Source organism: Cetorhinus maximus, chromosome X (genome assembly GCF_964194155.1).
Source record: "Cetorhinus maximus chromosome X, sCetMax3.hap1.1, whole genome shotgun sequence".
In the NCBI taxonomy this organism is placed as follows: domain Eukaryota; kingdom Metazoa; phylum Chordata; class Chondrichthyes; order Lamniformes; family Cetorhinidae; genus Cetorhinus; species Cetorhinus maximus.
The window spans coordinates 15,067,680-15,085,342 of NC_135917.1; the positions used below are offsets into that span (position 1 = coordinate 15,067,680).

General features: G+C 47.7%; 2 protein-coding genes across 2 annotated transcripts in view; one reads left to right on the forward strand and one right to left on the reverse strand.

Moving 5' to 3' along the window:
• The window catches only part of LOC144672655 (vitamin D3 receptor-like), a 243,667-nt gene that overhangs the window by 77,571 nt on the left and 148,433 nt on the right, over positions 1-17,663 (reverse strand). The window contains exon 8 of the mRNA XM_078534531.1: positions 557-725. Coding sequence (XP_078390657.1) covers positions 557-708 — 152 coding nt within the window. The 5' untranslated portion in view covers positions 709-725. The remainder of the gene's footprint in view (positions 1-556; positions 726-17,663) is intronic.
• Positions 9,236-14,850, forward strand: LOC144672589 (uncharacterized). The gene is made up of 3 exons (XM_078534411.1): positions 9,236-9,308; positions 13,605-14,427; positions 14,471-14,850. The coding sequence occupies exons 1-3, from the start codon at positions 9,236-9,238 to the stop codon at positions 14,661-14,663; spliced, it is 1,089 nt and encodes a 362-aa protein (XP_078390537.1). The 3' UTR covers positions 14,664-14,850.

Consider the following 17,663-nt stretch of genomic DNA (forward strand, 5'->3'; position numbering starts at 1 on the left):
TTTTTAAACTCAGTTGGAGTACTGTGTTTGCCAATACGCAATTCAGGGGCAGTGTATTCCAGTGCCTGGCATTACCAGCTTTTTACAGCAAACTTGTATAGCTTTCTGATTGAATTGGAATTAACCGGCCAATCTTCAACAAATAAAAAGAGCTCCTCTGTTGTTCAGTTAAGCAGCTAAAATGCAACATAGTCTAATGTGAGTGCCACTTACTGATCTCTATAGAATTCTTGAACTGATGTGGTAAATACCAGCTCAGCTGAAACATCCAAAAGCAAGTTGAATCCTGATTTGGCAGGGAGTAGGGAATATGGTGACAAAATCACATTCTGAAACAAGATTTTCTTCTTTTGTAATGCATTCTTTCATCACAAGTTGGAATTAAATTGTTCCAGTGGTAGCTCCCTCAGCACTCTGGAATTCACTGATTCTGAACCTTTTTTTGGTAAATACAGGAATCCAACATTGTTTAAAACCATCATTTTGACAGATTGAATTCAGAAGGTTCTTCACGACAATAGATGACTTCCACTTACTAGGTAACAAAGTATCTTACCTGAAGAAGCCTTTACAGCCTTCACAGGTCATGGCATTGAAATGGAAACCAGTTGCTTTGTCCCCACAAACCCCACAGATCCGTGGGCAATTTCTATCAAATTCGTCATCTTCAAGCTGATATGCAGACGAACTCACTGCCATCTGTTCCATTTTTCCAATTCTTGATACTGCAAACAAGAAAAATAGGGCTTTTTGAAATAAAAGAATGTATTTTAATGGTTACATCAAAATATGAATAATAGATAAAATGTAGTTAAAAGGCAGATTATCCTGTACATAGTGTAATGCACTTGGGGCTGTGTCCTGTATTCTGCTGGTAGCTGCTAAACTACAGCTCCCTTTAAAGGAATAATCCAGAGAAGACTTACAAAAATCGTCATTGCACTTATCAGAATCACTGTGGGCAGTGGACAATTCTGAAGCACATCTACAGGGCAAATTAAAGTTGGAGGCCACACTGTCCCAAACAGGGTGCAAAATGAAGTATCGAGCTACATGCAATACTTTGTCCTACCAGAAGGCAGTCCTTTGGAATCTCTTATGAAAGTGGGGCAGAAGTAGATCATGTGGTCTCTCGAGCCCAATCTGCCATTCAATATGATCATGGCTGATTTTCTGCCTCAACTCTATTTTCCTGCCCTCTCCCTATATCCCTTGATTCCCTGAGAGACCAAAAATCTGTCTATTTAAGCCTTAAAATTATGGAGCATCCACAATCCTGTAAGGTAGAGAATTCCAAACATTCACAACCGTCCCGTCCCAGGAATCAATTTCGTGAACCTTCGCTGTACTGCCTCCAATGGAAGTGCATCCTTCCTTAAATATGGAGACCAAAACTGTCGTTAGGAACAATGTATAATTATTAAGTCAAGAAAGGTAAAATGGGTTCAGTTTCATTTTTGGTTGTTTATGAGCCTTGGTGCCTAGAAATCTGGATGGACCTGTGGCTGAAAACTCAGCCTTTGGGTTTGTATATGTATATCTCACACATTTTTAATGAGGTTTTACAACTTCTGAAGCTAAAGAGATGGGTTAAAAAGGAGTTAGAAGTTTGTGTTTTTTCCCTCAAACACACAGTAAAAAAAACTGGGCTGTTGCCTAGTGATAGTGGTCAAGTGACACAGAAACACAGAGAAAGACAGGGAAGAGTTCAGTGTGTCAGAGAGTGAAGACAGGGATTTTTTCAGCTCACTGTGAAAAGTACAAGCCCAGAGGGACAGTAGTTAACTGAATAGTTAGTTATAGGACTCTAACGTGATCAGTTTAGCAGTGTTGCTACTGAAACAGTGAGCTTCAAGTGTGGTTATATCTGGGTGTCTCAGGGAGAGATACGAGGTGGGTGAGAAGCATCAAGTGAATGCTCAAGAATTCACCAGAAGAAAACCATTTGCATGTGTGCCAGTCCCAAGCAAGGAGCGTTTGTGTCAAGCTAGTGGTAACTCTTCACTGGTTTATGTGTCTGTAAAGACAATGCTAGGTAAAGGAATGTGGGGAATTTGAATAATCTTCTTGCATTTGTATTGAAATCTTTCCAACCTTTTTGTCTGGTGTAATATAGTTCAGTTTTCTTGTTTTAATAAATATTTTATTCTTTGTATTAAAAGTTCATCAGCACGCTCCTGTGAATTTGTTCAGTAACTTTCCTTCATGATTTCTTAAAAAAAAACAAAGTTAGGATCTATCAAGCCGGGTTTCATTCTGGGGTCTGACTTGTCAGTATTAACATCAGCTGAATTGTAACTCCAAGTATGGTCTCATCAAAGCCCTGTACAATTGTAGCAAGATTTCCTTATTTGTACTCAAATCCCCTTGCAATAAACATGCCATTTGCCTTCCTAATTGCACCTGCATGCTAACTTTCTGTGTTCCTTGTACTAGTGCACCCAAGTCCCTCTGAGCGTTAATATTTACAAGTTTCATGCCTTTTAAAAAAAAATCAGACTTTCTATTCTTCCTAGCAAAGCAAACAATTTCCCATATTATACTCCATGGGCAGAACTTTCCCGTCGGCGAGTGGGGAGCAGGGCCCGCTCACTGATGCGTAAAATGACGCGCAGTGATGTAGGGCAGAACTCCCGATGTCACCCCGCCCCATTTAAATTTTCAGGTAGGCGGGGGTGCAGCAAAATCAGCTGTGCGCCCGCTGACCTGTCAATGGCCAATTGAAGCCATTGACAGAGTCATTTAATTAAGGTTGGCGGGCAGGCCTGGAGCCCTGGTGGGAAATAGAAAAAGCATGAAACCTCATCCACAGACGGAATGAGGTTTCATGTAGGTTTTTAAAAATGGATTGGGCACCCAGTATCCCAACTAGGTGCCTGTCCATCAATGGTGAGCAGGGAGTTCCAGAGCGACCTCACATTGACGCACGAGCTGCCTGTCGTCTCTGCGGGATCCTCTCAGGGCGCTCCGGATGATGGCAGCAGCTCCTCCGCCCCTCTGCCAGTGTCCGTGGCATCTGATGAGGCTGCAGTGACTGGGGAGATGCCAGCCATGGCACTGGCCGCTCCCTCCCAGGCTCCACGGGCCAGAGGACACCTGCCAAGGTCATCAAGGCCAACAGGACAGCAGAGTGAGCAGGCTGTCTCCAATGCTGGTGCCAGCGAGGGGGGAGCATCTAGACATGGCACCCGCAAGCGAAAACTTAAAGCACCCTAAACACAACACGGCCTGATCATGGGTGAAATTTGTTTCCCCAATTTTTCTGTTCTTTTTTTAATGGTGTGATGTAAAACACCGGTCAATGTTAATTTCTGCAACGTTTGTCAGTTAGCAGTAAATGAGATTTTTCTTTTGCAACTGGCCTCTGGATGCTTCATTTGCTCTGTAGGTGCAGGGTAAGCCTTGATGTTGTGATGGACGTGTGACTTCTTAAACTTTATTGCACTGGCACATAGGGCCTAATCTTCCGGTCGGCGAGCTCGACATGTAAAATGACACACACCGGCGTCGGCTACGCACCTGCTGAAACGTTAAGGACCTATTAAGGCCATTAAGAAATTAATTAAATTAGTTAAGAACGCTGCCCATCGAACCTTAAGGTTGGCGGACAGGCGAAAAGCCCAAGCGGCCTTCACGTTTTTCAGAAAACCTCATCCACGGGCGGGATGAGGTTTCCTGAAGGTTTTATAGTATAAATAAATAAATTTTCCCACCTTTACAAACATGTCCCAACTCGTGTGACACGAGTGGTTCTTTTTTGTTAGGCTAGCTGAAGGAGCGTTAGATCAAAGCCTCCCGGGTGTCCCTGCCTCCCTGGAGGTTGCCTAGGTCAGCGTCTACCCCCTCAGCGTCCTCCTGACTGTGCTCGTCCTCAGACTCACTGCTGGACTCATCATGTGCAGCCGGAGCAACTGCGTCTACATCATCTTCCCCCACAGCGTCCCCCCTTTCCAGTGCCAGATTGTGGAAAGCGCAGCATGCAACCACTATCAGCAATACACGATCTGGGGGGTATTGCAGTGCGCCCCCTGAACGGTCCAGGCATTGGAAGCGCATGTTGAGAAGACCGATGGCTCTCTCCCCCACAGCCCTTGTGGTGCCCTGGCTCCTATTGTACTGCTGCTCGGCCTCTGTTCTTGGATGGCGGAGAGGCGTCATGAGCCACTGCCCTAGGATGTACACTATCAGGTCCTGGGGATTGGTCGGCTTTTAGTCCCCTAAGTTTCTCCAATACTTCTTTGCTGATGTGTATAACTAACTCCCCAAACTAGAACTATGGGCTGAATCTTACGTATGTCAGGCAGGCTGGGCGGGAGTGAGCGCGGAGCTGATTGCTGCCCGCGATTGGCTGCGCACCGCCATTTTACATGGGTGGACCAATTAAGGCCCGTCCAGCATAATACATGTCCCGTTGCGCTCAGCACTACCTGAGTGGGCAGGGGGAGGAGGGAGAGTCGGGGCCCGTGCTCTTTTGTGCATGTGTCATTTTACGCGTTGGCGTGTCGGGCCCGCCCCCGCACGCTGACGGCAATATTCTGGCCTATGTGTCCTCGTATAGTGAGATCGAGAAGTTAGCAAAGTGCAATCTAAGTTAAAAGGCATGACTGGCCTAGTTTGTCCATTTTAAATCCCAACAAAGTTGACCTATAAATAAAAAGGACAGTAACCCACCCCCCATCCCTTCTACCTCTACCAAATAATTCATGGTTGGTCCTCTTAAATAGCGGGATTTCGGTGGGGCCTGGAATTCCTGCCGAAAGTCAATGGACTTTTGGTCCTGTCTAAGACTTTTCCCGCCACGGGTGGGACTGGAAAAATCCTTGCCACAGACTTCAAATATAATACATTCCATATTCATCTGGCAAAGTTAAATCGCCAATGGCCAGTTTTCCTAATCATTCTGAGCATATACTTCTGAGTCATATGATTCTGATTTTTAATACACCACTATAGCAAATAATGCTTAAAGCTGGTTCATCAAGACAACGTGCCTTTAATTCACTTGTCTTTCTTGTGCCAAGCTATTCTATCCCATGTCACTCAGTGGTTCATTTTCCAGTAAACTACCATTGCCCATCATACAGCCTGCATTTGGAGGATAATCAGAAAGCCATGGATCTCTTTAGCTGCGCTTGCAGAGAATTCCATATAATAACAACCCTCTGTGAAAAAATATTCCTCCTCATCTCTGCCTTAAACAGAAGGGGGAGGATTTTTCCTATGGCAGGCGGGAGCGGGCACGGAGCCATTTCTGCGTGTGGGCCAATTAAGGCCCACCCAGCGTAACGCGTGGCCGGTTACCTGTGCAAGTGGGGGGAGGAGGGAGAGTCGAGGCCTGCGCTCTTTCGCGCACATCTCCCTGAGGCAGCTCCGTGCCTCAGGGAGACTGAATGAATTATAAAAGTTTTTAATAGGATTAAAAATGTATTTAAACATGTCCCCACCGATAGTGTTACATGAATTGGGACATGTTTGTGAAGTTTGGGAAATTTATTTCTTTATTTTATACAAGATTCAGGAAACCTCATCCCGCCCGTGGATGAAGTTTCCTGAAGAACGTGAAGGCCGCTTGGGCTCTTCGCCTACCCGCCAACCTTAAGGCTGGACGGGCAGCATTCTTAACTGGATTAATTACTTTCTTAATGGCCTTAATAGGCCATTGACATTTTGATGGGCGCACAGCTGCCTCCGGCATGTGCCTGCCGAACGAAGACCATAAGACCATAAGACATAGGAGCAGAAATTAGGCCATTCGGCCCATCGAGTCTGCTCCGCCATTCAATCATGGCTGATCAGTTTCTCAACCCCATTCTCCCGCCTTCTCCCCGTAACCTTTGATCCCCTTACCAATCAAGAACCTATCCAAATATCGAGATGACACGTGATGACGTCGGGACACATGCCCAATGTCATCACGTGTTATTTTATGCGTCGGCATGTCGGGCCCGCCCCCGCACACCGACAGGAAGATTCAGCCCTGGACCTCTTATTCTTAAACTGTGTCTCCTAGTCCTAGTCTTTCCCACAACTGGAAACATCCTCCCTGTATCTACCCTATAAAATCCCCTCAGAATCTTATATGTTTCAATAAGATCACCTCTCATTCTTCTAAACTCCAGTGGATATAGACGCAACCTGTTCAACCTTTCCTCATAGGATAAGCCCCTCATCCCAGGAACGAGTTGAATAAACCTTCTCTGAACTGCTTCTAATGCAATTATATCTTTTTTCAGATAAGGAGACCAAATCTGTAAACAGTATTCCAGATGTAGTCTCATCAAGGCCCTATACAGCTGCAGTAAAACTTCCCTACTTTTATACTCCATTCCTCTCACAGTAAACCCCAACATTCCATTTCCCTTCCTAATCACTTGCTGTACCTGCAGACTAATTTTTTGTGATTCATGTACCAGGACACCCAGATCCCTCTGTACCACCAAGTTCTGCAAACTCTCTCCATTTAAATAGTATACTGTTTTTCTATTCTTCCTGTGAAAATGGACAAGTTCACATTTTCCCACACTATGCTCCATCTGCCAGATTTTTGCCCAATCACTTAACCTGTCTATATGCATTTGCAGACTCTCCACCTCCTCTTGACAACTTACTTTCCTATCTCTCTTGGTGTCATCGGCAAATTTAGCTACCATACATTTGGTCGCTTCATCCAAATCATTGATGTAGATTGTAAATAGTTGAGGCCCCAGCAATGATTCCTGTGGCACTCCACTTGTTACAGCTTGCCAAATGGAAAAAGGCCCATTTATCCCTACTCTCTGCTTCCTGCTAGCTAACTAATCCTTTATCCATGTTACACCATGTAATCTTATCTTGTGTGGCACCTTATCAACTGCCTTCTGGAAATCCAAATACACCGCACCAACATGTTCCCCACCTTTATCCAGCTTGCTTCTTACTTGAATAAATTAGTTAAGCAGGATTTCCCTTTCATAAAACCATGTTTACTCTGTCTGATTACATTGTGATTTTCTAAGTATTCTGCTATAATCTCCTTAGTAATGGTTCTAGCAATTTCCCTTTGACAGATGGTAGGCTAACTGGCCTGTAATTTCCTGCTTTTTGTCTCCCTCTTCTCTTGAATAGATGTTACATTAACTAGGAAGAGGCAGGTTCAGCCGAGTTCCCCAGCACTCAGAGAACTGCTGGGGAAGAGGCGTCTGAGGTCCGAGTCAGATGACGAGCCTCTGGATTCAGCCTTCCAACTTAGTGTGGAGAGTCAATAGAAAGTGGGGGAAAATCATGCAGAGCTGTTGGAAGCCCTCAACAGAGTGGCACACGAGTCGGAGGAGTGCGTCTGCCTGCTCTCTGATGGATTGGTGCCCACATGTGCACGCGCTGTGGTCTCCATGGTGAGGATGGTGGATGCCTTGGAGACCCTGGTCCAGGAGAACAAGGAGATGCGCACAGACCTGCACTTCATCGTGGTAGCCATGGGTGAGTTCCTGCAGTGGCAACGTGAGAGGGAAATGGGGCACCTCGATGTCCCTCCAGGTGCTCTTTCCCCTCAAGGAGTCAGGTCGGGACCCTTGGGCATCCGAAGGGAGGAGGAGTGGCAGCTGGACACACCTGGGTCATCCACTCAGGAATCTCAGAGGCTGTCCTGTCCCTCCGAGTCCCCTTTGCCTGTGACCCCCCTCAACCTCGTCCTCTGTCACCACAGAGGGAGCAACTGGTCCACAGGAGGGCAGCCAAAGAAAGCCAGGGCCATCAAGGTCTCGCCTGTCCAGAGGACCCACACCGAAGTCATCAGAGGTAACAGGGCCAACCATTGCACAGGCTGTCCCCATCCCTGCTGTGGATGTCAGGGCAGCACCTAGAAGAAGTGGCAGGCCTAGAAAAGTTAAGAAAATCTGATCACAGTTGGTTGCACGGGTGAACACATTTTGTCACTTTATAATCTGAAAATATATTCACTTTCATTGAGTAGTGTGTAATGTTGTCTTTAACTTACAGGCTTCGTGAGTCCTGCCCCTGCATGCCTGTGTCACTGCGCCCCGCGCCCTCCCCACCGCCACCACACAGCCAGGCCACGAGTGATTCTGGAGGGAGAAATGTGTGTGTGGCAGGGCCTTTCGGAGCCTTGTGTAAGCCTCTCCCACACACGTGGAGCCTTCCTCAATCACACTCATCTCACTGTCCTGAGCATTTTCAATGCTGCCTGCTGGGGTTCACTTTCAGTGTCCATCTGAGCTGACCTGCCTCTCTGCCCACCCACTGACCACACTCCCATGCAGCACCTGTTCCCGTCCTACATGAGGCTCTGCTCACTTTCGGTTTTAGAAGCACGGTACTGGCAAAGTTTGTCTTCAGCTCCCTCGTCTTTTCCCCTCCCCAAGTCACCCATTTCCTTTCCCCCATCACTGTCGCCCCCGTGGCAGCACCTTCCACCCCCCCCACTGTCACCTACCAGCCAGAACCCTTTTCTTTCCGGGATGTCCAGGTGAATGGGCACGTTCCCTAATTCCTGAGAATCCCACCCCATCCACATTGACCTCCTCGACCTCCTCCTTCTTCCCACCCCCAGGGTCTGTGTCTGCCTCATAATCCCCACCAAACACCCTCACAGTTCTTTCTACCGTTAACATCGCATCCTCACCCTCCGAACTCCTTCCCCCCTCCAAACTCCTTCCCTTACACCTTTGTACCCCATTACACGTACCTCCCCCATTGCCGCATACTCCCCTGTTATACCCTCCTCCCCTATACACCTTTACCCCCTCCCAATCTCAGCCCCCAATACCTTGACTCCCTTCCTCTCAACCTCACTCTCTCGACACCTTTTTTCCCCCCTCCCAATCAAACCTAGACCTTCCTCTCCCATCCCCCCCGGTACACCTTCCTCTCCAGTGACAGCTGGACTTTGCTATCCACCCCCTCGCTGATCATCCGTAGCAGCCCATGGCCAAGACCATGATGTGCCGAAGCAGACCCCAGACATCAACGGAGACCTCCCACCATCTGTGAGCTGTTTTGTGGCAGAGCCATGTCCATGAGAATCCACCCAGCCTGCGATGCACGTGTGCCTCCAGAGTTCAGTAGCTGTAGGGCCCCAGCATCTTCTGCTCCTCAGATGTCTGCGATGTGAGCAAGGCCTTAAGGGTAAGTCCTGACTTCTGGACATCACACTTGTCAAGGCCTGTTTTGGGCTGGCGTGTTTTCCTGCCTACGTGGGCAGCGAAATTGACGCGGGGAGACGTTTCCGGAGAGCAGCAAGATGATAAGACAAAAACACATTGAAATTAAGTTCCCGACATCCAACGGCAGGAAAGGTGGTATGCCATTGACAGGTGAAGTGGACGATTGCAAACTGGTTTCACAATGGCGTGAAACCGATCTCTGGCCTTCTCACCATATTGTCCGCTCATGCACGCCATGATGCCCAGCGCCAACATGGGTGGAAAATTCTGGCCTTAGTTACTCTTTCAGTTTAAATACTTGTAGAAACTCTTACTATCTGCTTTTATATTACTAGCTAGCTTCCTCTCATTCTTCATTCTCTATTAGTTTTTTAGTCATTCTTTGCTGGTTCTTAAAACCTGTCCAATGTTCTGACCTACTACTAACCTTCACAGATTTATGCAGTACTTCTTCCAATTTGATGCTATCCTTAACTTCCTTATTCAGCCATGGATGATGCATCCTTCTCAAAGAGTTTTTCTTTCTCATTGGGATAAATCTTTGCTGAGAGTAAATATCTCCTTCAAAGTCTGCCACTGCATCTCTACTGTCCTACCCTTTAACCTAGTTTCTCAATTCACTTTAGCTAGATCTGCTTTCATACCCTTATTACTTCATTCAGGTTTAAAACACTAGTCTTAGGCCCACACTTCACCCCTTCAAACTGAACATGAAATTCTATCAGGTTCTGATTGCTATCGCCTAGAGGCTCCTTTGCTATGAGGTTATTGATTAATTCTGTCTCATTGCTCATTACCAGGTCCAGATTAGCCTGCACCCTGCTTGGCTCTAGAATGTACTGCTCTAAGAAACTGCTCCACATACACTCTATGAAATCATTTTCCAGGCTACTTTTGCCAAGCTGATTTTCCAAATTTACATGTAGATTGAAGCCCCCAGTGATGATTGTGGTACCTTTCTTACACACCCCATTTATTTCTTCCTGTATATTCTGTCCTACAGTGTAACTACTGTTAGGGGGCCTATAAACTACTCCCGCAAGTGATCTCTTACCTTTCCTGTTTCTTATCTCTACCCAAACTGAGTCTAGATCTTGCTCTTTCAAGCTAAGTTCATCTCTCACTACTGAACTAATGACATCCTTAATTAACGGAGCTACCCCACCACATTTTCATAGCTTCCTATCTTTTCAAAATGTCAAATGCCCTTCAATATTCAGGTCCCTGAAACCATGTCTCTGTAATGGCTATCAGGTCATACATATTTATTTCTATCTGTGCCAACAATTCTTCTGTCTTTTAATCATTTTTGCACTCTCTGGCCTTATCTGCTGGTGCACTCTTAAATTTGCACTCTCTGTCTCTTCCTGCCACGCTCTGGTTATCATTACCAAAATCACTACTCTGCTCTACTGCCTCGTTGTTCCCCTTTGATTTACTACATCTTCTCTCACCTGCTCCTTCACCCCCCACCCCGACTATTTCACTTAAAACTCTCTCTACCATCCTAGTTACACGACTCGCCAGAACACTGGTCCAAGCACGGTTCAGGTAAAGACCGTCCCAACAGTATAGCTCTCACTTTCCCCAGTACTGTTGCCAGTGCCCTATGAATTGAAACCCATTTCTCCCACACCAGTCCTTGAGATACGCATTCATCTCTCTAATCTGATTTAGCCTACGCCAATTTTCTCGTGGCTCAGGTAATAAACTAGAGATCATTGCCTTTGAGGTTTTGCTTCTTCATTTAGCACCTAGCTGCTCATAATCCCTAAGCAGAATCTCTTTCCTAGTCCTATCTACGTCGTTGGTACCCACATGGACCATGACAACTGGATCCTCCCCTCCAACTACAAGTTCCTCTGCAACCGTGAGCAGATGTCCTGGACCCTGGCACCAGGCAGGCAACACAGATGTGCGGACTCTGACTCTCGGCTACAGAGAACTGTGTCTATCCCTCAGACTGTACTGCCCCTGACTACCACTACCTTTCTATCAAATCCCCCGGCTTTCTGCACTCTAGTGCCATGGTCAGTTCGCTAATCCACCTTGCAGCTCTCGCTTTCATCCATACAGGCTGCAAGAACCTTGAATCTGATGGACAATTGCAAAGGCTTCTACCTTCTGGGCCCCCATTCCTGCCTCACTTACAGTCACACCCTCCTGTCCCTGACCAGTGACCAAATCAAAAGACAATATCCTGAGGGGTGTGACTGCCTTCTGGAACAAAGTGCCCGGGTAACTTTCCTCCTCCCCGATGCATTGCAGTATCTGCAGCTCAGCCTCCAGCTCAATCTGTGCTGAAGCTCCTAAAGCCACAGATACTTACTGCAGAAATGTTTGCCCTGGATCGCATTGGCATTCGGGTGCTCCCACATTCTGCAGAAGCAACACATCACCTTCCCCAGCCGTTTTACTAGTACAGTAATTAACACGTTATATTCTTAATTAAATTACAATCAATGAACCCTACTACTCACAATAAGCTCTACTGATGATAGAAAACTTACTAATAAAACCTTAAAGTAACTAAACGACATGAATTTTCAAAGGCAAAGAAGCAAAATAATCACCAGCCATTGAGATAGCTGTTTCCCTGTGATGTCAGACTTTGATTGTTTTTCAGAACATGGTTGGTCCACAAACTTGACTCAGCCTCTTTACAACTCGCACCAGTCTTTCTTGTGCCTCTTTACAACTCTCACCAGTCTCTCTCTCTCTCTCTCGTGCCTCTTTACAACTCTCACCAGTCTCTCTCTCTCTCTCTCGTGCCTCGTAACAACTCTCACCAGTCTCTCTCTCTCTCTCTCGTGCCTCGTAACAACTCTCACCAGTCTCTCTCTCTCTCTCGTGCCTCTTTACAACTCTCACCAGTCTCTCTCTCTGTCTCTCGTGCCTCGTAACAACTCTCACCAGTCTCTCTCTCTCTCTCTCGTGCCTCTTTACAACTCTCACCAGTCTCTCTCTCTCTCTTGTCCCTCTACACAACTCTCACCAGTCTCTCTCTCTCTCTTGTCTCTCTTTACAACTCTCACCAGTCTCTCTCTCTCTCTCGTGCCTCGTAACAACTCTCACCAGTCTCTCTCTCTCGTGCCTCGTAACAACTCTCACCAGTCTCTCTCTCTCTCTCTCTCGTGCCTCTTTACAACTCTCACCAGTCTCTCTCTCTCTCTCTCTCTCGTGCCTCTTTACAACTCTCACCAGTCTCTCTCTCTCTCTCTCGTGCCTCGTAACAACTCTCACCAGTCTCTCTCTCTCTCGTGCCTCTTTACAACTCTCACCAGTCTCTCTCTCTCTCTCTCGTGCCTCGTAACAACTCTCACCAGTCTCTCTCTCTCGTGCCTCTTTACAACTCTCACCAGTCTCTCTCTCTCTCTCGTGCCTCGTAACAACTCTCACCAGTCTCTCTCTCTCTTGTGCCTCTTTACAACTCTCACCAGTCTCTCTCTCTCTCTCTTGTGCCTCTACACAACTCTCACCAGTCTCTCTCTCTCTCTCTCTCGTGCCTCTTTACAACTCTCACCAGTCTCTCTCTCTCTCTCTCGTGCCTCTTTACAACTCTCACCAGTCTCTCTCTCTCTCTTGTCCCTCTACACAACTCTCACCAGTCTCTCTCTCTCTCTTGTCCCTCTTTACAACTCTCACCAGTCTCTCTCTCTCTCTCTCTCTCTCGTGCCTCGTAACAACTCTCACCAGTCTCTCTCTCTCTCTCTCGTGCCTCGTAACAACTCTCACCAGTCTCTCTCTCTCTCTCTCGTGCCTCTTTACAACTCTCACCAGTCTCTCTCTCTCTCTCTCGTGCCTCGTAACAACTCTCACCAGTCTCTCTCTCTCGTGCCTCTTTACAACTCTCACCAGTCTCTCTCTCTCTCTCTCGTGCCTCGTAACAACTCTCACCAGTCTCTCTCTCTCTTGTGCCTCTTTACAACTCTCACCAGTCTCTCTCTCTCTCTCTCTCGTGCCTCTTTACAACTCTCACCAGTCTCTCTCTCTCTCTCTCGTGCCTCGTAACAACTCTCACCAGTCTCTCTCTCTCTCGTGCCTCTTTACAACTCTCACCAGTCTCTCTCTCTCTCTCTCGTGCCTCGTAACAACTCTCACCAGTCTCTCTCTCTCGTGCCTCTTTACAACTCTCACCAGTCTCTCTCTCTCTCTCTCGTGCCTCTTTACAACTCTCACCAGTCTCTCTCTCTCTCTCTTGTGCCTCTTTACAACTCTCACCAGTCTCTCTCTCTCTCTCTCTCTCTCGTGCCTCGTAACAACTCTCACCAGTCTCTCTCTCTCTCTCTCGTGCCTCTTTACAACTCTCACCAGTCTCTCTCTCTCTCTCTTGTGCCTCTACACAACTCTCACCAGTCTCTCTCTCTCTCTCTCTCTCGTGCCTCTTTACAACTCTCACCAGTCTCTCTCTCTCTCTCTCTCGTGCCTCTTTACAACTCTCACCAGTCTCTCTCTCTCTCGGGCTTCTTTACAACTCTCACCAGTCTCTCTCTCTCTCTCTCGTGCCTCTTTACAACTCTCACCAGTCTCTCTCTCTCTCTCTCGTGCCTCGTAACAACTCTCACCAGTCTCTCTCTCTCTCTCTCTCGTGCCTCGTAACAACTCTCACCAGTCTCTCTCTCTCTCTCGTGCCTCTTTACCACTCTCACCAGTCTCTCTCTCTGTCTCTCGTGCCTCGTAACAACTCTCACCAGTCTCTCTCTCTCTCTCTCGTGCCTCTTTACAACTCTCACCAGTCTCTCTCTCTCTCTTGTCCCTCTACACAACTCTCACCAGTCTCTCTCTCTCTCTTGTCTCTCTTTACAACTCTCACCAGTCTCTCTCTCTCTCTCGTGCCTCGTAACAACTCTCACCAGTCTCTCTCTCTCTCTCTCGTGCCTCGTAACAACTCTCACCAGTCTCTCTCTCTCTCTCGTGCCTCTTTACAACTCTCACCAGTCTCTCTCTCTCTCTCTCTCGTGCCTCTTTACAACTCTCACCAGTCTCTCTCTCTCTCTCTCGTGCCTCGTAACAACTCTCACCAGTCTCTCTCTCTCTCGTGCCTCTTTACAACTCTCACCAGTCTCTCTCTCTCTCTCTCGTGCCTCGTAACAACTCTCACCAGTCTCTCTCTCTCGTGCCTCTTTACAACTCTCACCAGTCTCTCTCTCTCTCTCGTGCCTCGTAACAACTCTCACCAGTCTCTCTCTCTCTCTCTCTCTCTTGTGCCTCTTTACAACTCTCACCAGTCTCTCTCTCTCTCTCTTGTGCCTCTACACAACTCTCACCAGTCTCTCTCTCTCTCTCTCGTGCCTCTTTACAACTCTCACCAGTCTCTCTCTCTCTCTCTCGTGCCTCTTTACAACTCTCACCAGTCTCTCTCTCTCTCTTGTCCCTCTTTACAACTCTCACCAGTCTCTCTCTCTCTCTTGTCCCTCTACACAACTCTCACCAGTCTCTCTCTCTCTCTTGTCCCTCTTTACAACTCTCACCAGTCTCTCTCTCTCTCTCTCTCGTGCCTCGTAACAACTCTCACCAGTCTCTCTCTCTCTCTCTCGTGCCTCGTAACAACTCTCACCAGTCTCTCTCTCTCTCTCTCGTGCCTCTTTACAACTCTCACCAGTCTCTCTCTCTCTCTCTCGTGCCTCTTTACAACTCTCACCAGTCTCTCTCTCTCTCTCTCGTGCCTCGTAACAACTCTCACCAGTCTCTCTCTCTCTCGTGCCTCTTTACAACTCTCACCAGTCTCTCTCTCTCTCTCTCGTGCCTCGTAACAACTCTCACCAGTCTCTCTCTCTCGTGCCTCTTTACAACTCTCACCAGTCTCTCTCTCTCTCTCTCGTGCCTCGTAACAACTCTCACCAGTCTCTCTCTCTCTCTCTTGTGCCTCTTTACAACTCTCACCAGTCTCTCTCTCTCTCTCTCTCTCTCGTGCCTCGTAACAACTCTCACCAGTCTCTCTCTCTCTCTCTCGTGCCTCTTTACAACTCTCACCAGTCTCTCTCTCTCTCTCTTGTGCCTCTACACAACTCTCACCAGTCTCTCTCTCTCTCTCTCTCTCGTGCCTCTTTACAACTCTCACCAGTCTCTCTCTCTCTCTCTCTCGTGCCTCTTTACAACTCTCACCAGTCTCTCTCTCTCTCGGGCCTCTTTACAACTCTCACCAGTCTCTCTCTCTCTCTTGTGCCTCTACACAACTCTCACCAGTCTCTCTCTCTCTCTCTCTCGGGCCTCTTTACAACTCTCACCAGTCTCTCTCTCTCTCTTGTGCCTCTACACAACTCTCACCAGTCTCTCTCTCTCTCTTGTGCCTCTACACAACTCTCACCAGTCTCTCTCTCTCTCTCTTGTGCCTCTACACAACTTTCACCAGTCTCTCTCTCTCTCTTGTGCCTCTACACAACTCTCACCAGTCTCTCTCTCTCTCTTGTGCCTCTACACAACTCTCACCAGTCTCTCTCTCTCTCTTGTGCCTCTACACAACTCTCACCAGTCTCTCTCTCTCTCTCGTGCCTCTACACAACTCTCACCAGTCTCTCTCTCTCTCTTGTGCCTCTACACAACTCTCACCAGTCTCTCTCTCTCCCTTGTGCCTCTACACAACTCTCACCAGTCTCTCTCTCTCTCTCTCTCGTGCCTCTTTACAACTCTCACCAGTCTCTCTCTCTCTCTCTCGTGCCTCTTTACAACTCTCACCAGTCTCTCTCTCTCTCTTGTCCCTCTACACAACTCTCACCAGTCTCTCTCTCTCTCTCTCTTGTCCCTCTTTACAACTCTCACCAGTCTCTCTCTCTCTCTCTCTCTCTCTCTCGTGCCTCTTTACAACTCTCACCAGTCTCTCTCTCTCTCTCTCGTGCCTCGTAACAACTCTCACCAGTCTCTCTCTCTCTCTCTCGTGCCTCTTTACAACTCTCACCAGTCTCTCTCTCTCTCTCTCGTGCCTCTTTACAACTCTCACCAGTCTCTCTCTCTCTCTCTCGTGCCTCGTAACAACTCTCACCAGTCTCTCTCTCTCTCGTGCCTCTTTACAACTCTCACCAGTCTCTCTCTCTCTCTCTCGTGCCTCGTAACAACTCTCACCAGTCTCTCTCTCTCGTGCCTCTTTACAACTCTCACCAGTCTCTCTCTCTCTCTCGTGCCTCTTTACAACTCTCACCAGTCTCTCTCTCTCTCTTGTGCCTCTTTACAACTCTCACCAGTCTCTCTCTCTCTCTCTCTCTCTCGTGCCTCGTAACAACTCTCACCAGTCTCTCTCTCTCTCTCTCTCTCTTGTGCCTCTTTACAACTCTCACCAGTCTCTCTCTCTCTCTCTTGTGCCTCTACACAACTCTCACCAGTCTCTCTCTCTCTCTCTCTCTCGTGCCTCGTAACAACTCTCACCAGTCTCTCTCTCTCTCTCTCTCGTGCCTCTTTACAACTCTCACCAGTCTCTCTCTCTCTCGGGCCTCTTTACAACTCTCACCAGTCTCTCTCTCTCTCTTGTGCCTCTACACAACTCTCACCAGTCTCTCTCTCTCTCTCTCTCGGGCCTCTTTACAACTCTCACCAGTCTCTCTCTCTCTCTTGTGCCTCTACACAACTCTCACCAGTCTCTCTCTCTCTCTTGTGCCTCTACACAACTCTCACCAGTCTCTCTCTCTCTCTCTTGTGCCTCTACACAACTCTCACCAGTCTCTCTCTCTCTCTTGTGCCTCTACACAACTCTCACCAGTCTCTCTCTCTCTCTTGTGCCTCTACACAACTCTCACCAGTCTCTCTCTCTCTCTTGTGCCTCTACACAACTCTCACCAGTCTCTCTCTCTCTCTTGTGCCTCTACACAACTCTCACCAGTCTCTCTCTCTCTCTTGTGCCTCTACACAACTCTCACCAGTCTCTCTCTCTCCCTTGTGCCTCTACACAACTCTCACCAGTCTCTCTCTCTCTCTCTCTCTCGTGCCTCTTTACAACTCTCACCAGTCTCTCTCTCTCTCTCTCTCTCTCGGGCCTCTTTACAACTCTCACCAGTCTCTCTCTCTCTCTCTCTCGTGCCTCTTTACAACTCTCACCAGTCTCTCTCTCTCTCTCGTGCCTCTTTACAACTCTCACCAGTCTCTCTCTCACTCTCTCGTGCCTCTTTACAACTCTCACCAGTTTCTCTCTCTCTCTCTTGTGCCTCTTTACAACTCTCACCAGTCTCTCTCTCTCGTGCCTCTTTACAACTCTCACCAGTCTCTCTCTCTCTCTCTTGTGCCTCTTTACATCTCTCACCAGTCTCTCTCTCTCTCGTGCCTCGTAACAACTCTCACCAGTCTCTCTCTCTCTCTCGTGCCTCTTTACAACTCTCACCAGTCTCTCTCTCTCTCTCTTGTGCCTCTACACAACTCTCACCAGTCTCTCTCTCTCTCTCTCTCTCGTGCCTCTTTACAACTCTCACCAGTCTCTCTCTCTCTCTCGTGCCTCTTTACAACTCTCACCAGTCTCTCTCTCTCTCGGGCCTCTTTACAACTCTCACCAGTCTCTCTGTCTCTCTCTTGTGCCTCTACACA